We start from the raw sequence: 26289 nt of genomic DNA, 5'->3' as shown, positions 1-26289 counted from the left end.
AGATCACAGTATGCCGTAAATCATGCATGATAATTACTCCTCACAGTGGTCAGGAGGAAGCTCCCCCATGAAATGTTTTGCTCTGTCTTTCAAAACCTGTTTTTTTCTGGCTATTTGTGCCTTAGAATGTAACGTTATAATATCAACCCTAACACTTTGTGTTAGGAGGGGGAATGCCAAGAGAATATTTAATCAGAAGCATATGCTCTAACATTCACTGGCCACCCTAATAGGGACAGCGGCTCATTAAGGTAAATAGCCTGGCCCTCCAAACAGGCTGAAACTCAGTATTTAAAGCTTGCAGACATCGTGTACAGTAGTGGTTTAATTTTTTTTTTTTGACCAAACATTGTAATGGGCAAGATGCATGATCTGAGCAACTTTGACTGTGGTATGATTGTTGGTGCAAGACATGGTGGTTCCACTATCTCAGTAACAGCTGCCCTTCTGGAGTTTTCATGCACTACAGTCTCTAGAGTTTACAGAGAATTGTGCAATAAACAAAAAACATTCAGTGAGTGGCAGTTTAGGGGGCCAAAAATACCTTGTTAATGAGAGGTCACAGGAGAATGGGCAGACTTGTTCAAGCTAACAGGAAGGCTACAAATGGTAAAATAGTGTGAAGAAAGGACTGAATCTCTGAATGCACAGCACAAACCTTGAAGCAGACAAGCTACAGCAGCAGAAGACTGTAGGAGAAGAAGGCTACAGTGGGCACATGATCACCAAAGCTGGATGATTGAAGATTGGAAAAACGCTGCCTGGTCTGACGAATTGCGGTTTCTGCTGGGACATGCAGATGATACGGTCAGTACTGGGCCAAAACAGCATGAATCAATGGATCCATCCTGCCTTGCGTCAGCAGTGCAGGCTGGTGTTGGTGGTGGTGTAATGGTGTGGGGAATGTATTCTTGGCATACAACCGGCCCCTTAATATCAGTTGAGCATCATTTGAGTCCCACAGCATACCAAAGCATTGTTGCTGACCATGTGCATCCCTTTATGGCCACAGTCTACCCTTTTTAAAATGGATACTTCCAAGAGGATAATGTGCTGTGACACAATGCACACATTATCTCAAGCTGGTTCCTCGAACATGACAGTGACTTCAGCACCTTTGGGATGAGGTGAAATGGGATGTTTGCAGCATGAATGTGTGGCTGAAAAATCAGCGGGATCTGTGCGATTCTATCAAGTCAATATGGGCCAGAATCCCAAAGGATGTTTTTAGCACCTTGTTGAATCCATGCTCCAAAGAATTCAGACTGTTCTGCAGGCAAAAGGTGGTCCTACCCAGTACTAGATACACATAGGCGTACCTAATAAAGTGGTCGGTGAGTCTATGATGTTATCTACAGTATGTGCATCATTATTAAGCTGACACACACTTGGAGGAGCCCTGTTTGGACCACAGTGAACATCAAGCCTGTCTGCTTTTAATATGAATCAGTTAATCAAACTGCTTGTTTATACACTTAATATACTGTATATGGCACGTATGTTTCAACTATAAAGCTATTTTGTAAGCAGCACACCCATAACTCTCTTTTAATGTGCCTGTACCAGTACACTGCATTGCTTACACATTGGCATCGCCACATTCCAGAACTACAATAATACAAGCATTTTAAATGTACACTAAGAACAAAAGCACAAAAAGGAACGGTTTGATTTTTTTTTTTTGTTGCATTTTTGTTCATAATGATTTGACATCTGCTCAATATGAAAATGCAGCTAATGAACAAATTGGCTGAATTCCTGCTCATGGTAGTATAGCTACCAGAACCACACATTTCTATCATTATTTTCTAGTGGCTCAATTTCAATACAGCTGTGAGTGAAGAGATACAAACCGAACAGAATTGAGGATCATAGACTGACACAAAAAATTAAAACTATGTAAAGCATAATTTCCATTTTATAGTGCAATCCATTAAGAAATTTGTTTGCTTCAATGAAATGTACTAATGACACAAAAACCCTCCTCAAAAGCCAGAAAAAATGTCAAAAGATTCATGTTCATAGTATCCACAACTTATTACGTTATTAGAAAAATCATATTATGTCTGTCCAGAGAATAGCATGATTTCTGGATAATAATCTGCAATCTACTTCGCAAAAATAGTGTAAAGTCAGTGTGGTTTAAGGGTGCTCTCAACGTGTACCTCTCAATTCTGGCTGCAGTTTTAAACAAAGCTTCTCTTTTTTTTGGCTATTTTTCTAACAGAATCTTTAAACACATATGAAGCTTCCGTTGCCAGAGCCACTACGAGAAATAAAGGACTCTAAATATGGTTTGTTGTTTTAATTTCCCCAAGCTATATTAGCACTACCAATCTATTGTGTATGAACAAGTGGGGTTTGAAAGTTTGGTTTGATGCCTGCTTGCTGAGTCAGTCTCTCCATTTCTCTGCTTATTCAGCAACTTCGTCAATCAAACAAAGAGACGAGGAGACCAAATACAGTAAATTTTCCAGTAAATGGCAGTTTGCGCTACAACATTTCAGTTCAATTTTTGTGATCATCAATTTTTGTGATCAATCATTGTGAGCATGTTATGCCACTTCCTTTATAAGCGTCTGTTCAGGACAAATGTACATGTTGCAAATTATGTATGTGTCACTGTAAATGTCTGGTGAAGAATTTGTGATGTTGCTGAGGGTAGAGGAAGTGAGATGCTGGATTTATGCTCCTGTCAGGAACTCAGCAGAGCTTCTGTGTCTGTTAGTGCCATGTGCCATCTGCTTAATTGCAATTACAATCTTTTTACATTATTATTTTAATGTTGACTCTGTCAAATTAGCATGCACACATCAATGCCTTACCTTCTGAGTGTAGTAATTAATAAACCAGAGGGCCAACATACTTATGTGTACAGTATATCCAATATATCAATCAACTTGAAGCAAGAAACAACTTACTTGAAGATAGGATTTGCTAGATTGTGAAACATGATTCCATAAAATATCCCTTTTTAATATGTTGACACTTGCATTGCACAAACTATCGCTTAATTATAAGACAATGAATGAAGCAGAAGCAAAGCATATTTTCTAATTAATGCTCTTTGTTTTATTTGGTTTTCAGGAAGCATGGAATCTGAATGAGGATGAAACAGAGAAACAAATGCAGGGAAGGTCTTCTTAACCCAAGTAAAATCACAGACAATAGACAGTCTAGCCAGAGATGCATGTCACTACTCCTGACCGGTCAAACCATTGCGAGTGGTTGAAATTTCCCTTTAAAAAAATGACAGTTGTGTTGGTGCAATGTTTCTATGAGCAGTTCATAATGTTAGCAGTGTGTTCCTGTGTGATGCATGCAAAGGGTTAAACGTACTGCCATGTTTCTTATTTCAGCAGTGTCGGATAGGACAGGACACATGAATAAGTTATAAGGTAAAAGGTAAGGCTGAAAGGGGGAAGGCAATAGTTCGGGAAGGCTGTGGTTTCTTTTTATTGATTGGGTCTGTAGCAGTGGAACCAAGGGAGCCAGGTTTCCAATTTTTCATAAGATGTCCGTGAAAAGCAAGAAGCTCTGCATGAAGCATCTACTTGATCCTGTGGGCCAAATTACGTGGGTTTCTGAACGCAGTGCATTGGTTTTTATTAAGGAATGAACATTTTGACCTGAATACAAATGCGAAGAGCTGCCACTTAAGTCGCCATACTGCTCTTGAGTTCTGAATACATGAGTTCACGGTAGCATGTTTTATGTTGGCGACAGTGGTACTGAAACACAGGAGCTGTGTGAGTCATCTTGAAACATAAGTACTCCTCAAGGAAAGTCCATCAATCTAGGACAATTACCTATGATGCAATATTTTAATCGGGACAATGGCATTTTTTAAAGTCATTAGTAAAACATAGTTGGGGACTAAAACCACAATCCTCCTGAGCCAGTTTCTTCTATTTATTTATTGCTTAACTGGTTCAATTTAAAGACAAGAAATTCCTATTGGGAAATAAAAATTTAAGAATTAGGGATCATGGAATTTTGAATCCATCCCAGTGAAAACAGTGATTTTTATACACTGCGTCTGGCTTAGCCCAAATTAACAAGTGATAGTGAATGTCAAGTTCACAAAGAAAACACATGTTAATCAGTGAAAAAGGCTTTTTTTTTTAGTTAGGAACATAGCTGGGAGTTAGCCTGAGGGAACTTTATAATGTTTGTAGGACATAAAAATAATAATTCTCTAGTGGTTAGAGCTTTAAACTCATCCTCAGTTTGAAGCTCTTCCGGTCAGGAGAAAAACCTTCATCTCTAGTTTTATACACATCACACCTCTTCTTTTGTCAGGAGTGGTACTTATCTCAGAACAGTTTAAAGCTTTAGGGGTTTCAGTTTTGTATGACACACATGAAAGGAACAGTCTCAGAAAGAGAAAAAAACAAATTTTAAAGCATTGTTTTTCTCATTGGTTCTAGCATTCAACCTCTACTTCTCTACTTTTTAATATTTTTTTTCTAACCAGTGGGTATACGCAGCAATTAGTAGAGCACTGAGCAATGACTCAAATAAGAATTCAGTCTGAATATGACCAGTTCAGCCAAGTCAGCACTGCCTGTGAACTTGCACTTGTTTTCCTGTGCATGTTCTTTCATCTAGGTTTTACAATACTACATAGGCATATGAGAAATTGAACATAACTTAAGTGTTTTTATTCACTTTGTAAAAGTATGTACTGCACTACACACCAATAAATTAATATATGGCTTAGATGTATTCCATTATGGCTTAAAGGTCGGCAACACGTGGCTTCCTTTGGATTCTAAGTAGTTTAAAACTAGTGTATCAGTCAGGGGACTGTTACAAAAAAAAAACAGTTGAAACACACTGAAGCTGTTGAAGACAGCAGCCAGTAAATCCATGGCCTATTATAGGAGAACGTTCCCCCATCAAAATGCACCACTATTTCAATATCGTCATTTTACTCAATGTTACATTCAATGCCCTACCTTTTGCCATAAACCCACTGTAATTTTTGTATCTCTTAAAATTCCTAACATTTTCACATATTCCTTTAACTGCTACAAAGAAAAGGAAAACAATTGGGAAATAAACAGGGAAGGGAAAATCAAAAAGCAATAATTATAATATTAATAACAATAATAATAACAACGTCTCTTAAATGAACATGTTAAACTGTCTCAATTTTGGCAACAATTTCCTATACTCAACAGGAAGAACATTTGTTTGGAAGAAAAAAGTGAATAAAAAAGGGTTCTGAAGAAAGAACAGCCAAAGGTGTTTTTAAAAGAAATAGTGGGTAACCACCACATGACTACATAGGAAAAATCCATTCCCATATCACACTTTTGGTATTATGTTTACACCTTCAAACAATAATAAAAACAATGGGAGCACAGGTATTTAGTAGACTGTTAAACTGTGTTATCTTGGAAAAGCTTTAACACTAATGACTGTTTCAGCTCAACCTTCAGTACAGTAGGGCTGGTGAGGAGACAACTTGTGCTGGTCAATTAATGTGAAAACCCAGTTCACTAAGACACCTACTACTTGACCTAAAAAAATCAGAAGATGAAGCCATATTTTCCTGAAATCAAGTCTCACATAATTTAGTCATTTCTAACTGGCCCCTGCTGTGCTCAAGGTTTAACAACTGCCAGCAATTCACAGAATACACACCTACACAAATACAGCCATACGTATACATTCCTGTGCTTTGGTCATGAGGAAGTGTCACACAAGGTTCAGACTACGAATGTTAAAATATGTCATAGGTATTTGGTTGTATAACTATTATTTTTCATAAGACAGTTATTTGGCAATTTCAGCTCTACCGTGGTAAAGAGAAAAGCAATTATACTTTTTGTACCAACATATGAAAATATATCCCATTTTCATTTGTTATATTTTAAAAGTTAAATGTTAATTTCAAGAAAAGAAAAGAAAAAAAAAACAGTTCCATGTCCTAAGAAGTCATCTGAAAGGACATACAAACTTGGCTTACCTCCAGTAAGGAGAGTCAATTAATTGTTCATTATTGCTGGAATGAAATTTGTGTTTTTTGGCTTTGGTTCGTGGTAAGCATCTTTCTGATGCTTCTTCTTGGATCAGTTGTGTCATGAAAATGGCTATCCCTTAGAACAGGAACTGTACGAAATAAAATAAAAACAATACTGACATTTTTTTTCTTTTCTTAATGAATGTTATAAAGAAAAAGAATGAAAACCATCAAAAGTTTACATCTTTGGATATCATTCGGCTTGGTTTTCACGTAGGTTATTTGGAAAATTTAAGAAGAGAAGAAGGTCTACAGTAGAAGCTAGTGTCGTGCCTGGTGCTTTGAGGGGAAAATGACAACAAATATAATGTTGACAAAATCACTCATTACAAGAAAACCTGAACCAAGGTTTGCCATCTTCCACATGGCAACCACAGGCTCTTGTCTCAATAAATGACATCACTGGGGAGCTGGCCAATCACCATGGCGTAGTACTATCACCTGTTTGGCATCAGCAGAACCTCTTAGGCTCAGAAAAAGGTGGTTTTATTCTTTTGGCAAGGGGTTGCTTCCAAATGTAGACTTCTGAAGGACACGCTAAAAATGTATTGGTACATCATTTTTTTGGAGTTCGGCAGAAAAGGCCCAGAACGTCTTTCATTTCACCTGGAACGGTCCAGAGGAATGCAGCTTATTCTTTTGGGTCCATACTTTCCACCATTTTTAATGCCAAATAAATTGAGGGGAAGATCGGTATGCTTCAACGGCTCCTGTCCAATCGAACAATGTTGTTCCTGCAAGACAGCTGACGCATCGTCATCAAAAATTAGCCATGTCGAATCCTACTGTTATGAGGAGCCATGGTATTACAAGCCATCTGCAGGTGCCTATGAATCAATCACCCATCTACATGGAACTCCAGTATTGGTGATTCGATTCAGGCGTGCTTTTTCCTGTTACGGGATGCAGTTCTCCACCTTGCTCAAAACTGCTCCTGAAAGGGGATGAGTCAAAGCGGTCACATCTCTTCTTGAAGCCCGACCGTGGAGTCAAAAGCAGACAAAAAAAGCAATGGGAATCAACAACAAGGGCAAAAAATCATAACAAAATGTCTGGACGGCCGCCCTGCAGTTTTGGGAGCGAAACCGGACTGTGCAGGGCTTGTGCTCAGGACGGAAGAGGGCAGGCCTGGCCGGGGCAAATTGAGAGAGGGGGCATGGTGGCATTCAGTAACCAGGGCAAAGCTGTTGACACAGTCTCCCGGGTAACCCTCTGAATGCAGGCAGCAGTGGCTGGCACGGGACACTCACATTGGCACATAGAGAACTGGAGGAAGAAGGGAAGGGGATTTTGGTTGAGGTAGGACAGCTGCACCGGCAGCTTTGTAGGCAAACGGTTCTGTAATGGCTCGGACATTCTTGTCTCGCTGAGGTAGCTATCTTTGGAGGTATCGACTTTCAGTGGGGTGGTGAGGGGGGGGGTGAGGCTGGCTGAACACACGGCTTCCCCAGATCGGCCGGCCTCGAGGCCAGTGTGGTGAAGAAACAATCACATCAAACAGGACCAAAGTTCCATAAAGCTACAGCAGACTAGAGTGTGAAGCTGTGGTACCACGCATCGTAATACAGGAGTAAGGCTACCTTGAGAAAACATCCCACTGACGAATCAAGTCAAGGTTCAGAAAGCAGTACGGCTTGCAATGGAGAGGTAGAGGCCCTGTTTTGTTCGAATGAGGCATTGAGTGTGCTCCCTTCCAAACCTGGCAGTAAGGAAGCACCAATCATTTTCCAGGATATGTCATAAGTTATGCTTAAACTTAAAATGCGTAAAGGTCAAAGTACATCTGTTTATGGTATTTGGCACAAGGTAAAATCTTAACAGAATAGTACCGGTGGAAATAATATTTCCAAATGAAGCAAGTGTAATAAAATATTTTGGCTTTAACAGGCACATCCATTGTAAAAATGACTATGTATTTACAATGTTTGGTACAGCACAGAGAAATGGCATTAAGGATGAATGTTTGCTATAGCCATAATGAGGTATGACTGACAACATTTTACCTTCAGGGAAAATGAAGCATGTAAAATGTCAGTCTGAAGTACGGCAATCATACAGCAAGATCTATCGCTCTGTTCTCACGTACACGTGTTAGCACACAGAAAGGCATTCAGCTTTGGTTTAAGGGAAGAGAGGAATGAAAGATCTTTTTTTTTCTCACACAGATGAAATGCCGGGCATGTCTAAGGCGAAGTGCAATCGTGGCTTCAAGGTGACAAACGCTATGAGAGGAACTCGTCACTTTGAGGGTTTGACTGTGCGGCAAAATGCACTTCAAAAAGGGCTCCGTTACAAGGCGAGGACCTCTCTGTTAGCAGCTTCTGAGGCAGGTAAGACTATGGCTAACCCCGGGCATCACAGGGACACCAGGGGGTGTTCAGGTGGGCAGGCGAAATGGGGAAGCCAGTGAGCAGCCATTTGTTTTTTTTGGGGTGGGGGGGGGGGGGTGTGGGGGTGGATGGGGGGTTGGTGGGGGTGTTTGTGCTAGCCGGTGCCCGTGCCAGGCTGCCGCGACGGGTGCTGCTCGATGAGGACCTGGCATTGGCCCGGGTGAGACTGGCCCTGCCCACTCGCTGCTCCTCGAGTGTCACAAGTCTGTTTACAGGAAGACAGCAGAAAAAAAGCCTTTAACCTCAGATCAATCACAGGCTCCCAACAGTACTAATGTTTAGTCCTCTTTTCACAATTACATAGAAAAATGGCTTCAGGGTAATGATAAGTCATCTTGTCATATTTAGGCCACTGAGCTGTTGCAGCATTAATTAATGAATAAGCAGCAGTATTTGAAAACACTAAGAAGACAAATACCAAAAATGTGACAAACACTATAGAATTACAATCAATACTGTCTTATGATTTATATTAGAGATCAAATGCATTACCTCCTTGATGATGTATGTTGCATCATCAAATCTGGCCCATCATATCAACCATAATGTTGTCAGGGCTGATACCAATACATTTGTTATAAGCTATTATCTGCTAATACCAATGCGTCCTTCGATATTACTGTGCAACCCTGTGATCAGTGAACATCTCAGCTGTATGTATTAGCAAAGGCAATATGCATTTTCTTTGGTGAACAAATTACTTGACAGTTGAAAAGTGCATCATCATATTAATAACCATGAGCAGTTAGACAAAGAGTAGGCATGAAACGGCCCATAGCCAAGAGAACCAGGAGCACTTTGCTGTTGGAGGAGAGCTTTCATGCTGAGCTCTTACCTGCGGCACTAGCTCTATGACTTCTGGAGAGCGAGTGACCCCTTCCTTAGAAACGCTCCTCTGCCCCACATGTCCCGCGGCCTCCCCCTGGGGCACAGACCAGCTATCCTGGGTGCCCTTCCTGCAGAACAGACTGGAGCGAGAAAGGGCTATGGGTCAGTTTCACAGTCAGAGCCGGCTCTGTTCCTCAGAGAGCGACCCTCTCTAAAGCCTCTCTGCTACACGTCAAAGCCCCATTCTCACTCTGCACCACCGCCCTGTACCCTCACACCCAACTGAAAAAGACATTCATTATATAAATATAAACTGTGAAAATATACGATAATTCATGCTGCAGATATCCTTAATTGCCAAGCAGTTTTTACACATGACCCATATGTTTACTGTGGAAATTCAGGCCAGGCCACATGCCCAGGTCAAAGGTGCAATATCAGTGCCCTAATCACTCACTAGGAATTTAGCTTACAATCCTCTGGATTGCAGGGTCAGCACCTGAACCCGTACCGCAGCAAAGCTACGGAAGGCAGCCTTCAGCCAGTAAATTTCCACATTCCCTCCCGGTAGTTTGAACGGAGTGAGATGTAGGCGTGGATGCACCCCGACTTCAGGACAAATGGTGGTAAGGACCATAGCAGTGTGCGCAGAATGTGAGGCATGCGCAGCCGTGATTTATGTGGCTTTGTTGCGGGAATATTCAGCAGGACAGAATAATGCTGATGAGGAAAGGTGCCACAGGAGGTGAGCTCATGAATTTATTATGGCCTCCCCCACCGCCTCTGATTTACATGATAGGGATGGTAAAGCACTCTCTGAAGAGAGCGCACACAGGAGTCACCTGACAGGGAGGCACGGCTCCCGTGGCGATGACAGGGGAAAAAAATCATCAACCTGATCGATGGTTTTCGACAGACCGAAGTAAATGATTGCTTATGCGATTTTTATAGATTGGATTAAACTCACTCAGGCCATTACAGTCTGTAAAAATCAGAATGTACAAAGCAATCAAATTACCACCGAAGTTATTGCTTTCTACAGGGGTATAGCTAGACAGAAATTCTATTTACTGTGTTCAGGTTAAAAAAAAAAGTAAAATATAGACCCACCTCAAATTCATGTTTAAAACATCATGCGGCTTTGCTGTACTGGGTTATTACTTTACGATCGGATGTAATGTATAAAAACGAACAAGCCATAAGATTATGATCGGCTATAAATGTCACAAACAGGAATATAAATTACGCACTGTGTGGTACAGATTTGTCGAAAGCTGGCCTGGGGAAGGATCAGAATGTGACAGATTCTGCTACACGATTTCAGATTGAACGCCAGCGGCATGAAGAGCAGTGCCTCAGCAAAGGGGACGGAGATGGAATGCGTCAAGTGTGCTGTGCTGAGCCCCGCCCCCAGCTCCCCCCTGAGGCTACCCGTACCTGCGGCGGTACCCGAACATGAGGAAGAGCACGCAGAAGATGATGCAGGCCATGCCGATGTGGATGCCCACCACAATGCCCGTCATGGAGCCCTCGCCCTCCTGCTTGCAGTTACACGCAGTCTCTCCACCTGCTCAAAGACACGAGCACAGGGTCAGCACTGAGCCAGCTACAGACACAGACACAGACACACACACACAACAACACGCACACGCACGCACACACATGCGCGCACACACGCACACACACACACAGACACACACACACAACAACACACACACACGCACACACATACGCGCACACACGCACACACACACACACAGACACACATGCACACACAAACATACTGAAAGCCATTCGCACTGAAGCAATATAGCAGTACTAAAACACAGAGACAGCAATACAGTGAACAAGGAAGCATTAATCAGACTAAGCTTTGTTATTCTGCAGTGCTATAGAACAGGGGTTCCAAAAACTAGGGTCTAGGGTTTAATGAAAGGGCCCTCAGGAGGTTTGGGTATAGTTTAGATTATATTAATTCCATTTACCAAAGGTTTGTGAACCTCTGTCGCTATGTACAAAGGAAGCGTATGTATTAAACTCAATGGTCAGCTTAAACATGATATACACAGGTTTATACCGAGCTGTAGAACACTGTTCAGTCACACACCTCCCTACTTGTACGTGACTTGACCTTTCGATACACAGTGATTCCTCAAGCGCTGACTATACCCTGACCCCTGTGCTCAGGAACAAGCTATAAAACAGCGCTGCGACTGTGAACCCAAATAACACTGCAGTTTTAATTACTAATGAGCGCTTGTGGCTAAGAGGCCAATATGCACACAGGCATAATGAGATTGTAATTCCACTTTAGCCCACACAGATAACCTGGTTATTGGAGACTACGGGGGCTGGAATGAAGTGACATCATTCTCCATTCCCTCCATGTGCAAAAACAAATCAAGAGAAACAAAAACAAAAAAGAAAAGCCTTGTTTGTCTTCCAATGCTAACATACGTACAGTGGAGCTGAGCTTTTATGGTTCCCACACAGAGAATCCCCATTCAGGTGAGAAGCCATTAGCAGAGAACTCACATTACCTTCACCTCATTACTTTTATCACAAGAGGTGCTTCTCCACACTTCCCCCTATTCTTCTCCTATCTTTCAGGTGGGGGAGTCACTGTATTGCTATTAGTAATGGGTATAGTTACAGCATACAGCAGGGGCGCGCTTGCAAGTCACAGTCAGGTTTCCATGGTTTTCCTTAAAATTATCAGCCAATTTAGAACTAGGAAAGTAGGTGTGTGGATTCTTTAGCCAATCAGTTACTTAAATTAGACACTTAACTCCCGAAATGTACCAAAAAAACCCAGCACACACCAGTCCTCCAGGCCTATAGCTGTCTGCCGATGACTTATATGCATATAAGTACATGGTACCAACTTGATAAAAAAATTCACTTAATGAAAAAAATATGAGGAGGCAAATATAGCAGTCTGGTTTTGGACACATACTGCAAACCTACAAACAGGACTGTGTGAAGCTGGATGTGGTGTAATCAATGTAACCAATTAGGCCGATACCACGTGCAGTGAAACATGCTTTGTGTGAAATCCAAAGTGTGTCCGCTCCACTTGACTCAGGATTTTGCTGTTTGTCTCTTACCGGTGCTGGTCTTGGCGCTGGTGCCCTCCTCAGCCAGAGACACGAGTCGCATGTTGCCATCACTGTCTCCATTGCCATTATAGGCCGCCAGTTTGATCTCGTACACGGCCGCAGGTTCTGAAATAGAGTTTTCCAGCTTATTATAGATAAGGCAGCATTTTCTGTTAATCTCTCTATAAAACGCAAAACTGGCAAATATGGATTTGGGTCCAACCCTCTCTTTTTCCTGCTCTTGTCTTCTTGGACCATTTCACCAAGAGCTGCCGCACTGAGTCTGGTACATCATTAACTTTAACCTCTTTGTACTGTGACTTGTAACCAATGGGGAGGGACACTGGCACTTCTCCTACATTCACACCTCCTGCTGCATGTCATTCTAACCCACTAATTAACTTATTCATATACAACATAAATGAACCAGTGCTGTGTACAGTTAAATTTAAAAATCAAATAAAAAGCAAATGACAAAGACAACCCTTCGCTCCTGTTCAAAGCCAGCTTACTTATAATCGTATACGTATTTAACATTACAGGAGAGCTTATTGGCAGATTGCATAATGTACCATGTATGCTCAATGCTTAACCACAAAATATCTATGAGTAATTAATTTACCTATTATGAAGCACTCTGTGGCAAATCAGCAAACAGGCAGAATATTTTATTAATCTACTAGGTGGGTAACCGTCACTTCCAGGATATGTACCCTGGCCTGATTAAGTGGCATTATGAGTAAAGACATCACGTGTGGGGGCCTCACTGACCGAGGTGGGAGATGGTGTGGGTGTTGATTTGGCTGGGCAGCAGATAGGGCCCCTGGAAGTCTGGGTCGGGAACCCTGCGATGGAACAGCTTGAAGCCGACCAGTTTGCCAGCCTTGCTTGGGAGCTCCCAGAACACCTGCAGAGCGGTGCTGTTCAGAACCTTGGTGAAGAAACTCGGGGCAGTGGGCACTGCAGGAGAGAGAGAGAGAGAGGGCAGAAAAGAACGAGGGAATGGGAGGGGGCAAGAGTGCGTAGAGCAGTAAAAAGAGGTTAAAAATAGATGAAAAGAGGGGCCAAGGATGGATATGGGGATGGAGAGAGAGCAGCAAGCAGAGGTAGAGGACAAGAAAGACAGTGAGGCAGCAGGATAAAGAAAAGGAATGGCAGGGTGAAAGAAAAGAGAAATGGAGTAGGAGAGCGTGCCAGAGAGAAATCGCAAGTTAGCGGCAAATTATTAGTAATATGACATTGCCATAAAAAAGAAAAATGCATTCTCCGCTTACAGGGCTAATAAAAGCACAGCATTTATCATTATTTGTATCCCTGCGCCATCACATTCAGCTCACACACAGTGACTTACCACCCCCTAGTGTCGTAGCAAAAACAGTGTTGGACTGCTGGCTGGCTCCTAAGGGGGAATAGGCTTTGAGGTAGATGGAGTAGGTGGTGGCCGGCTCCAGGTTGCTGAATTCGTGCTGAAACGTGCTCTTACTGACTGCCTCCTGTAGCTCTCGACTGTCTGGCTCTGTGAGGGAAACAACAGCACGGAATGTTCCAGAGAGTTACAGAACGCACTGCTTTAACAACGAACCGTCCCGTCGTTTACTCATCCCCCCAGACCCCGCGCGCTAGCCTGCGGGCCCCTCACCTCCGATCATGCGGATGTGCAGCACGTAGCCGATGATGCTGTCGGTGACCTCAGGCGGCGGCTGTGCCCAGGACAGCTGGAGCGCGGTGGTGGAGAGCGCGGTGGCGGTCAGGTCCTGCGGCGCCTCCGGCAGCTCCTTGGCCAGGGAGACCGCCAGGCGGGCGCTGGCCTGGTTGGTGCCGGCGCTGTTCTCCGCGATGCACTGGTAGATGGCCTCGTCTTCAGAGGTGATGCGTGTCACTGCAAGGGTGCTGGAGGAGAGAATAAATAAAGGATATAAGAGAGTGTGTAGGAATGCTCTTAGTGCTCACGAAACAGAATTAAAAACAAGCAGTGAGCTTTCAGCAACTGTTGCTATATAATACTCCAACTGAACCTGTGAACTATTTGTCTCATGCAAAAAGCGTGATGGAAATCTTACTAAAAAGACATAGCACAGCGCTGACATCATGTGGCAGACAGGAAGAACTGCACTAACTGCAGTTTTTCATTCAATCAATCAGCTTTGCCACTACATATTTTATCCATAAAGTGCACATATTTGGAATTTAATATACAAACCAAACCTTTTATTATTTAACTAGTCTATATTCCACAGAATACTAAGCATACAAACAAAGCAAATAGGAAACAACCAGGAACAAACACAAATAAATAAAAAAATTATGAATTCCGAACATTATGCCTCATTCACGCTTTGAATGAAGCTCAATGTTCTGAAAATTTTTACTTAAGCTCACCTGTTATTGTTGGTGAGTTTCACATTGTCTCCTGGAGTCAGTATCTTGCCATTCTTCAACCAGATCAGATGAGGCTCTGGGACACCCTGAGCTAAGCAAGTAAACACAGCACTGCCCCCTGCTGGCTTTGAGACAGATTGCGGCCACTGCAGGAACTCAGGGGGAGCTGGAATAGAAGAGAAAAATCATTTTCAAAATTGTGCAATATCAAAGCTGCACAGTAGGAGGCAGCACAGGCTTTGAACAGGCAATAGGTAATCCAGTGACCATGGTAAATGGTAAATGGACTGCATTTATATAGCGCTTTTATCCAAAGCGCTTTACAATTGATGCCTCTCATTCGCCAGAGCAGTTAGGGGTTAGGGGTTAGGTGTCTTGCTCAAGGACACTTCGACATGCCCAGGGCGGGGTTTGAACCGGCAACCCTCCGAGTGCCAGACAATCGGTCTTACCTCCTGAGCTATGTCGCCCCTCTACCACAAAAACCACAAATTCTTTACGTAATGCTTTGAAAGATATTTGTAACCAGGCACTGATTTGTCAGGAAAGAGAATTCCAAAAATAGGCAGAGAGTATAACTCAGCAAGCCTGCTCATGTGTATGTTTTTTCAGTTACCATTTAATTTTCTGAAAACCTTTTTCAATAACAGAATAAAGTGCTAGAAGTACAAATTTGTGGGAAATATAAATCCCAACAAAGAATAATTACAGGGATAATAATACTGCTGTGTTATAGCAGGCCTATGTGAGCATGTGTGTGCATGTGCTTGTGGGTGAGTGTGTTTGAAGCAGACATTTATGGAACAAAAGGACTGCTCAAGATGGAACAATGTCCACACTTACACGAAGGAGATAGAGACCAAGTCAAACATGGACAAACAAGCACGCAGGCAGACACACAAATGGACAGACATAAAATCACGAATAGACGGTAACCTCGGGGTGAAGTCTTGAAGAAGGCAGAACCTTTGACAACAACAATGACAATAGGCTCTCACGAAATGGACAGTCTCCCCGCACGGAGGACAGATGTGGGTTCAGCACTAGACTTGACACCCGGTTCAATGCAAACACAATGGGCATATATATATGCAGAACCTGGATCCACGGCCCCTTGCATCTCATTGATCTATTACCACCCCCACCAGAAAAAGAGGCTCCTCTCAGACCTATTGTAGCGACTCTGGGAAGAGAGTGCGGGAGGGAGGGGGTGTGGGGGCAGGGGGTGCGGGGGAGGCCCCGTTTCAATGGAGAGACATTAATCAATCAGGATGGATTTTATCCCCCCTGCTCTTACCCTCAGGCCCCCATCTCTTTTATTGAGTGGGAAAAAAATAGATTATTTATTTGATGGGTTCGTAAAATCTTAAAAGGGGACCGTTTACTGAGAACACAGTTGACTTTTTTTATTATATTGTTATAACTTGTAAAAAATTCTATAAAGATACTGGCTGACATTAATAATAATTTTATTAGGAATGTCAGACGATTTTGTTATTTGTGTTCTAATAGGCCATTGGCCTGGGAAGGAGAGGCAGGTGTGCGGTATGAAAGCCAGACAGAAAATGAGTCACATGTCTAAATATTACCATAGAACCCCTGGGTAAGGCTGCTGCACCATGTTAAAGGACATTTGAACTTGACCATGTGCATCAACTTCACTGTCTATCAGCTGTGCACTCAATGTTCTCAGATAAGCCCTGAGGATATATGAAATATATAATATGAAACTGTTCTTTGTGCCATCGGTGTGCAAATACTATATAGTGTGCACTCCATAATTTGCCAAGTAATATAATTTATGAAAATCAATAAGGAAGGCCCTCACCAGGTATAAAGTAATAAAGCAAGGTTAACTCCACATTGTTCAAGGAACAGTGGTCACCTGACCCTCAGTTACCTAATAAAACAGGCATTTCTTTCACCAAAAAGAATTTAAGGATCTGTGGCTCCACACACAGCCAAATTCCCAGTGTTAAATGTACTCTAACAGAGTTAATGTAGGGACCAAATGCACACTCTTGAAAAGCATCCGTGTTTGTTTTGCACTGAACATCTTGCCGTATATGAGCACCGAGGCGGCCATTGCATTCTGATTGTTGCCTGGTGTCACCGGGGCTTATTGTGAGATGCATTGTCATCGTGTTTACAAAGCAGAAGCCCTAGACTACAGCTCTCCAGCGAGGCAGGGACGGTTAGGGTTAGGGTGAGGGGGTGAGGGGCGACCAGTTCCCCAGTAGGAGAAGATAGATGGGTGGATTGTGGGGCTGAATGGGGGCCACTCCAGGCCTCTATACAGGTCCTGAATCGGACCCTGCACGGGGGGAGGGGTGTAATTAATCTGGCCGATCAGACACACTCTTCCAGCCTCGAGTGCTCTTCACACTTGAACTTCACTGGGATGGTTTATTTGTGAGGAGAGGGGCATCCTGGTCTAGGATGGGCCCGCGATTCAAACAAGGGAACCCATCAGCTCCCTGTTTTTCTTTTCTTTCTCTTTATTTTGACAGCACAGGAAAAAGTCATTCAGTTTCTCTTTTAATTGGCAGCTGATTGGCTGAAGGCTTATCTGTTTCTGTTTACTCTACCCCTGGAACACAGGAGGAGAAACATCTTGTGCTGCTGTTGTGAATATACATCTAGCAGATCCTCGGGATCTATTGAAAAAACTAAATAATCTTGCTGAATGGTTCAGTGTCCCCATTTGTAATAATGTGTCAGTTTACAGTGCATACCTTCAGCTTTAAATGCTTCAATATGCATCACCTTACATGTGTTATGTTTTCAATGACTGACACATAGTATATCAGAAACAAAATAATATCCAAATGGATTCTTCTTCTGTGCGATAAAAGGGCATCTGACTCAATTCCTGGAGGCTGACAGTTATGCTGGTTTTTGTTATAAACTGTAATTAAATTCTTATTTAGCTCAATCATCAGTTGAATTTTTCACATTTCTAAAAATGTCATGTCACAGCTCACATGCTGTCACATGCTGAAGGCTTATTCTAAACATTTTAAATGAATAAAAACATCCCTTATTGCTAGTTGTACAAATAAAATGATATTACATTCTTAAAAACAACCATCACAACAAGGTCTATCGCTATAACTCTAATTTCAAAGTGCCATAAAGGCAAAATCATGACCCATAAAGAAATAACTCGTGTGAAAGGGTCTAAAGAATGTTGAATGAAGCAGGCCTTTTTCTGCCTTGCATATGAAAATGCACATTAAAAAGCCCTGGGATGAGAGAATATGGACAGACTGCCTTCAGGAAAATCTGTTGTGCAAACACAATAGCCCCCGTCCCATGTGACCCTGTCCCTTGAACTTGGCAGTTTCTGTGTCCCCCTCAGTCTCGGCTGTGATGAGAACAACTGTCCCCAAAGGCCGGGGCGCAGGAGCGAGGGGAGGGCCGTCACCCTGCTCCATCAGGACCCATCAATCTCCTCCCCTAACCCAATGCCCCTCCCCCCACTGCTCCGCCCCCAACCCCCTCTCTTTCTCAAACACACACACACACGTTTCCTGGGGGCCTACTGGGAGAGGGTCAGAGGTCAGAGGTGAGGGGGTGATCCTTCACTCTGACATAATTATTCCCTCCCCCTTCCTCCACCCCGCTCTCTCACTCCCCCCCCCCCTCTCAGATGGGTACCTATTGTCCATCTCTGGTCTGCATCTGTCCAGGCTACTCCACATGCAAGCTGGTCTGTGTCTGCCCACCCCCCCCCTCCCCCCCAAAAGGGCTAGGGAGTTCAAGGCCAGGGACACGGGATGGGGGGCTGGGGCCACATTCAGCATGTGTGAAAGGGCAGACCTCCACACTGCTCCCCACAGCCCGTGAACTTGGGGGGGATACATAAACAGGCCCCAGCTAGACAGCCAGCCAGACCTTAAACTTGACCATGGAAGTGGGGGCACAGAAGGCAGAAGGCAAAGGGTGTCCAAGTTCAAGTAGATTCTTTGAACCCATCAAGCCTTTTACATTAGCAGACAGATGGTGTAGCTAGAGACATACGCACACGCACATATATATGGATATGAGCTCATACACATCAATTCAAGGAGTAAGTGTTCAAAGAGAGAAAAATAAATGATGAGCAGAAAACCTTCACATGCAAGGATTGACAGAACTATATCATACCAAAATAACATAATCAGGTACAGCAATGGAGCAAACTGCCCTGATAGATAGAGATGGAGAGAGTAAACAACTACACACAATGGGAGATAATGAAGGGTTAACAAAACCAATAGACTGAACAGCTTAAACTACATATTGCCCAATAAATACACACTGATAGACGCAGCAATAGATACCCCAGTACAAATCAATACAGAGACACAGAAATAATTTAATCCATAGTCTCTCATGTATCGAGTAATAAGATAAATTTTCCGCAAGGAAAATGTTTTTCCTGTGGCTGAATGTACAAAGAATTATATATGTTACAGAAGCTAGTCTGTTTTAAATACAAACTCTGTACATTGGATGACCCTTTGCAATGTCTTCATTTTGTGCTTAGAAGTTATTACTGGAATGGAATGTCCAATATGTGGTGCTGTGACCATTGTTTTGGGTCAGACATGTACTTTACTGTACATGTATTTTGTTCACATCCTTGTCCATTACAAAGTATGATGCAGTGTTTAAGATGGGGAACTATGCAAATTTTTCAATTGAAAAAAAAAATGACACACATGAATGTAAAGCCTACAAGCACTAAGTAATGATTAGGTGCAGGGATAAAGGAACTGCAGAACAAACTCACAGACATGAAAACAGAAAGGTACTGTCTGCAAATGTAAACAGCACAAAAAGGGACACATGAAAGCACAATAGCAGACATCTTTCAGAGGACACCAGCATTTGGGTTCATAGTCCCTTTTCCAACATCAATCAATAAATTAATAAATGTGTTACACAGCCATTTCCCTATAAGGGTGCAGCTCCAATCCTGTTGTGGGGGTCTGATAGAAGATGAATTGACTGGGTGTGAAGAGAGGAGATTAAACATAAATACTGGATGAAAACTTTTACATGCAGATATTCTGAATCATTGTACCTACATGCTTTGGATATGTATGCTATTTTTATCCATATATATCTTCATTAAAGTTTCTTGTTATTGTGAGCTGAACAGGACCCTCCAATTGTATTAACAATAAGACCCCGAAATATCAAGAGAATTAATATGTAGACAGGTTCATGATGATGGATGGATTTTGTCAGTGCAGTGCAGTGGGTTGTAGCTTTGGAGCTGAGGGGTCCATTACCCCAGTCCAGCTGGAGCCCAATATCAATGGTTAATTATAAAATGGGGGTTTGTGTCTCACACCAATGGCATAAAAACCAAGCTCCTCGGCAGCGGGGCAAAGGTGAGCACGGGTGGGTGCAAAGTAACCCCTAAGGTCACGGCCAAATCCAATGTAGGTTAATATAGTCTGGCCTGCCTAAATTCACCCCCACACTCATTAATTCCCTTCCATCCCCCACACCCATGCTTCTCTGTCTGTGTCACTCACTGCCAGCGAATGGCCACAAATGCTAACAGAACTGGGGTTGGACCCTTTTCTAATAGATGAACAATCATTTTGTTCTTATGGGTTGAAGAAGTGCATAGGCCAAACAAACAAAACTACATTAATTAGCCTTAGGTTAGGTTAAATAAAGGACCAATGAGTCAATATTACGTGGAAGTATTTCAACAAAGATAATTTTCCATTATGTTATTTGCTTGCATCGCAGACATCCATATACAGCATGTCTTAGACAGTTTATATGTCTACATAATACAGAATATATACCAAAACAATGCAGGCTTGGCGTCTTTCATAAGGGTAGATCACTCGTCAATTTGTGTCTCAAGCCTGCAGCAGATAGAGGCAGTATTCCTTAAACATTACTCCTGTCCACAACATATTGTAAAAGCCAATAGCAGAACCCTAATGTTGGGGTCTTAACTGTTCTGTTCTGTTCTGCTGTAAAGATTTTCTTCAGATGGCAACCATTAAGAACTATGTGAGGAGCACAGGAGACTGTATCCCATTCACCTTTGTGGAATTTACTCACTGATCGCTGTTAGTGAATACAGAAATGCCAAATGTCAAATAGAAAATGTGAGTGCTGTAATACTATTCTCTACAACTGTACTGGACAACAAGAATACATCCTTGCTGTTATTTCCATGGGTACTAACATGGTCAAACAGATGTGACAGTGTATGGATCTTAGACAACAGGGATCTGTAGTTCAGGTGGAGATCCATCCATCGATCCATTATCTAACCTGCTTATTCCCAGTGAAGGTTGCAGGGGGGCTGAAGCCTATCCCAGCATGCATTGGGCAAGAGGCAGGAATACACCTTGGCCAGGTCACCAGTCCACCACAGGGCACACACACCATTCACTCACACACTCACACCAAGGGGCAATTTAGAGGCAATTTGTGGGAGGAAACTGGAGTACCCAAAGTTAACCCACGTGGACCCAAAGAGAACATCCTGACTCCACACGGACAGGCCCCCAATGGGATTCGTAACCCTGGGCCTTCTTGTGAGGTGACAGTGCTACCCACTGCCGACCTGTCTTGGAGGTGTTCTGCTTAAACAGATTTGTGTGGTAGTGTGTGATGGTGCCCGCAGCTGTGCCGTCCAGATGCTCACCTTGCACTACCAGTCTCCCTAAAGCGGTACGCCTCATCCTGGTCCCTGGCCGGTTGGCGGAGCACACGTACACCCCGGAGTGCTGCAGGGTCACGTCCGAAATCATCAGGTTGCCTGTTCCAAGCACCTGGATGCCTTCCACTCCAATGGAGCGTCCATCTGGCACACATGCAGAGGGGAGAGAAGTCAGAGCCATGGGGGTACAGGTTACAGATGAGCCTCTCCTTTTTAAAACCCTGTACAGCACCTACACAATGTTCTTTATGTGCCACAACCCTCCATTAAAGTTTTTATGATTTCAGTTTCCTGAATGCAAGGTCTGAAAACTACAAGCCAATGATATTCACTGGAGGAACAAACAAGGAATCATCCTTGTTTGTGCTATGGCAGATGAACACAGCCATATTAAAATGGATCATAAAATACTGGCAAATCTTTAGTTTTAGTGGCAGCTGCTATGGCCCCACAGCTGAAGCCTGTGCTGTGTGGAAGGAGAGGGAGAGCCCAGTCTTACCCAGCCTGCTCCAGGACACGATGGGCCTGGGGTTTCCTGTGGCGATGCACTCCAGGATGGCTGTCTGGTGGACTGTGATGGTCAGGTTCTGGGGACCCGACAGGATCACTGGCTCCTTGTAGGTCCTTGGGGCCGCGACTATGGCACGTTGAAAAGAGTGGGGTGGAGGCAGGAGGTGAGAGAGAAAGCAAAAGAAAAAATAAAAAGGAAAGGAGGAGAGGGAAAGAGAGAAAAATAAGATACCTAAATACCATTTGTGATAATGATAAAAACAAGGCTACATCATGTGGCTAGCTGGTGCCAGGAGAATTTGGTGGCTCACTCACCCATTACACTGAGCTGGGCCTCGTGGCTGTAGCGGGTGTTGGCAATGTTGGTGGCGACGCAGCGGTACACTCCGCTGTCTGCCCGCCTCACGCCCGTGATCTGGAGGATGCCCGCAGGGAGCAGGGTGTATCTGCGGAGGAGGCCGGACGGGTCATGTGACAGATCTTCACTCTCTTTCAAGAGGTTCCACTCCAAACCTCAAATCTTATTTTCGATTTTTAGCAACAAACTCTTAGCGTAGAATGAAGGTGCCAATGCGAGATTCCCACATTCAGCGTGTGCAGGCAGGCGTTACCTTTTATCCTGAGTGCCCAGAACAGTTCTGTTCCTCTCCCAGGTGATGCTGGCTTCTGGTATGCCGTTCACCTGGCACTGGAAGCGGGCGACACCCCCCTCATCCACAGACATGGACTCGGGGTGAGTGTGGAACTTGGGGAGAGCTGGGGGAGAGTCCAGAGATTACCTTCCAGAATGTTCCATGCACAATTTTTTTTTCCAAGAAAGAGTTTTTTTCCCTGAGCAGTTTTAATTAATTAACCAAACAAGACAGACAATATTTTCAGGGAATTCCTGAGCTCTGTCTAATTAAGAAATTAAAACAGCATATTTAGGATTAAAATGAGATCAAATGGGATTTCCACAATTCTCCAAAATGTTCAAAATGTGTTTCCATTTACCGTTTTCTCAAATGCTAGGTAGAAATGTCCATTTATATTTTCCATTACATTAGGGCTCAAATGGGCAAATGGCAAAGCCCAAATAACCTTTTTCATAATCAATATGAGTGTGGTAGTGTGTGCATGTTGGGGAGGGGGGTCTTTAAATGAAAGTGCATTACCATGGTAACCTCTTGCCCAGAGGGAGCACCACCACCCAACCCTGTGACAACCATAATTCTGCTGTGTTACCCATAACCCCCCCTGGTTTTATTTGGCCGAAGGGAGGGGTCAGGGGGAATGGGTAGGGAAAAGGTCGCTTACTCTTTCAAATGGGATGGGGAGTTATTAAATGTGCTATCCCCACTGAGAAGCTTGAAAGATAAAGGGAGATGGGGTTATGGTTGTCAGGTATGATTTAGGTGTACACTGGGCAGAGTCAAATGGAGCACAGACACAAAAGCGTGTTTTGACCAGGATGGGACCTCGTGTAACATGTGAAATGAGTTTTTAATGTTCCTACCAAAAAAAATTCTGGTTATTTTTCAAGACTGTTAAAGGATCTATGTGAATCTTATTTTGTTGCCACTTTTTAAAGACCCGGTGAAAAGATTTCAGCATTTTATGTAATGTAATAATTTTAGACTGAATATTTTTTTAGATACATATTTTTCAATACGCTAAAAAGTTTCTGTGTTGTATATGTGTGGTACCACCGCTATTTTAAAATTGTTATATTGTACATCTGCCACTGCAATTAATAATCAATATGATTGTCCTTACTGACATACAAAAACAAACTGAAGACTTGGAGCAAACTGGAATTGTCCCTTCATAGTGTGACAGAAATGTGACATAATATGACTCAAAGTTTGAAATAGATGGAATTTGACAGAATTCCATTTAGCAGAATTAATTGATTTCAAGAAGACTGAGAGACTGCAAATAGGATTGGAATGGCAGTTAAAAAAGGGTAATTTGGTGAAGAACTTTCTGTTACATCCAAAGTAAAATACATCTATAAATACAAAACGTCACATTATATATTTTACATCGATGGAAATCAACAATGAGTGGCCAAAGAGATTTATCTTCTTAAAGTTCTAGCGTACTTGGGCCAAGCACCAAAGGAAGACCAGAGGGCCCCACAATATGAATGCCACAGAAATAGCAAGACACGTGGCAAAGATCAGATGGTGTCCACACAAATGTAAGATAGAGAAGTGCCCCAGCCCAGATCGCTCACTCACATGCCAGCTGGACCCGCGCCTTGCGGCTGACCAGCATGCCGTAGCGGTTCTGCGCGGCGCAGTCGTATTCGCCCGCGTCCGTCTCGTTGCTCTCCCTCCGCTTCTGGAAGTTCTGGATCAGGAGCGTCCCATTGGCCAGCACGCTTGCCTTGTGCCCAGTGGGCACTGGCACCCCATTCCTGCGCCATGTGACCGAAATAGGCCCTTCCCCTTCCACCAGGCAGTCCAGCATCAGGGGGCGGTCCCGCACCGCTATGACATCATTGGGTTCCATCAGAAAGGCCAGTTCTGAGGCTCTGCCCACCCCTGGGAGAGAAGAGGGATTTGGTGGTCAGCATTGTGCTGGCTGCACAGATGATAATGAAGATGAAGATGAAAGAATGATGCTGACAGAGATGAAGATTGGCTGGATGATGTTGTGAACACAAATGCAGCGGTGAAGAAGATGAAGATAAATAAGTCACCCCCACAATGATGATTTTTGTGAAAAATGAAGCTGATGACAAGTGAGCATCATCATTAAGATGAAATAGGTGGAAAGGAGCAAGTGAGAACAAGATATGACTTGTTAGGGATGAAAACATTTATTTTTCATCACATCCCGCACCATAACTATGGTGAAAAATGTCTCTTTCCCATCAACGTAATATCAAGCAAACCCTACTAGAATAATCTGTCATTTGAAGTTGTCAATAAAACAGCCTAACCTGAACATGACTGACACTATCTATCCATTCCTACTTTTCCAATGAGGCAACATTGAATTGTCAGTTCACATGCTTTTGGCAACTACAGGAGTGCACAGCCTGGTGATTGCAGAGGATCGGTTTCTGTCCAATTACACAGGCAGGAAGCCCACTTTACACTTGCACAGAATGTACACCATTCCTTGACGCTCAACAATCCAGACAGCAGACAATGAAAGATCTGAATTCGGTCTTTTACAGTGGTCTTCATGATCTAAAACACAAGGTGAGGCAAAGGGGCAGGAAGGTTATTCAGGTTTATAGACTAATAAAAGTGCTGAGGACTTATTTTATGATGGCCACTAATAATTGGGATGGGGTGAGAGTAAGGGACTTGTAAAGATAACTGATAGGATTCTCCCCAAGCAGAGACACTGATATCATCGATCCACGCTTTTGCATGTGTGGGTGTGTGTGAGTGCATGCATGTGTACTTTAATTATTTCCCATTAGCAAGCTAAAAGGGAACATCATGCAACATCTTTAAAGGGCATCGCCATTGTCCTGTCATTACTGTAAAAAATCTACCCCAGGTAATAAATAGGTTAACGAGCACCATCAATTACATAGAGACATTCATTGTGGAATGAAACACAGAGGCAGTTTTCCTTTTGATAGATTTTTCCAGAACAAAATTACCTCAACTTTGTCATTTAAGCCCATCACCTGACACCTAACTCAAGTTAAATATGTTGTGTAGACCTAGTGCAGAAAGTGCAGTTGTGATTCTTTTTTTAAAAAAAGCTATTTTTAGACTAACACTTTGTGAAATGTGTTCCAAGCCTTTATTTATATTCCTAGATTCTGAGAAAATCTGTAGCTGAGTGTTTTATATCACGCAGTAAATTTCATACCATCATTAAATGAGTATCTCTTTCCAAATCAATAAAAATGGCATATTTCTCAACACAGGAGACCCCTAATGAGCCCTCTGAGATTATGCATGCAAACTAGTGTTCAAGGCAAAGGAATGAAAGAAAATTAATAACCTACAAGGAGGCCTTCTTCCTTGCAAATAGCTCTTGGTTTATATCTCTGCCATGCCTTGACTTTGCGGCAACCAGCCCCTCATTTGCTTAATAGTGCCTTAATTACAGCCGAAGATCAGTCATGTTAATTAGGGATTAACGGGAGAAGAGCACCCTGTGAAAAAGCGGCGATCGCTCTCTCCCTCCCAGCGCCGGCCCGCGGTACCGCGCCAATGGGAGCGAGGCCGTATGAAAGGCGATGGGAACCACATGGAGGCCCAGCAGAAAAGTGGGACACGGCAGACACAGCGGTGAGGCCGTCCCCTCCTACGGAACGGCCCCAGCGCTGTGTCTGCTGGTGACAGCTTCATTCTTGGGAGGGAAGAACTTTGTGAAGAAGCGAAAAAAGCAGGAGACAACAGCGCAGGAGGG

General features: G+C 43.2%; 1 protein-coding gene across 1 annotated transcript; it reads right to left on the bottom strand.

The window, feature by feature from the left end:
* Positions 1-8450: 8450 nt before the first annotated feature.
* Positions 8451-24453, bottom strand: LOC135234900 (immunoglobulin superfamily DCC subclass member 3-like; the record flags this gene model as incomplete). The annotated part of the gene is made up of 13 exons (XM_064300379.1): positions 8451-8626; positions 9257-9389; positions 10687-10816; positions 12357-12473; positions 13119-13307; positions 13699-13863; positions 13987-14237; positions 14727-14892; positions 21397-21555; positions 21911-22048; positions 22237-22367; positions 22533-22677; positions 24144-24453. Coding segments are annotated over 13 exons (2145 nt in total), but the record flags the coding sequence as incomplete, so codon positions are not given.
* Between the last annotated feature and the right edge of the window lie 1836 nt (positions 24454-26289).

Source organism: Anguilla rostrata, chromosome 1 (genome assembly GCF_018555375.3).
Source record: "Anguilla rostrata isolate EN2019 chromosome 1, ASM1855537v3, whole genome shotgun sequence".
In the NCBI taxonomy this organism is placed as follows: domain Eukaryota; kingdom Metazoa; phylum Chordata; class Actinopteri; order Anguilliformes; family Anguillidae; genus Anguilla; species Anguilla rostrata.
This window is presented reverse-complemented; position numbering and strand designations above follow the sequence as displayed.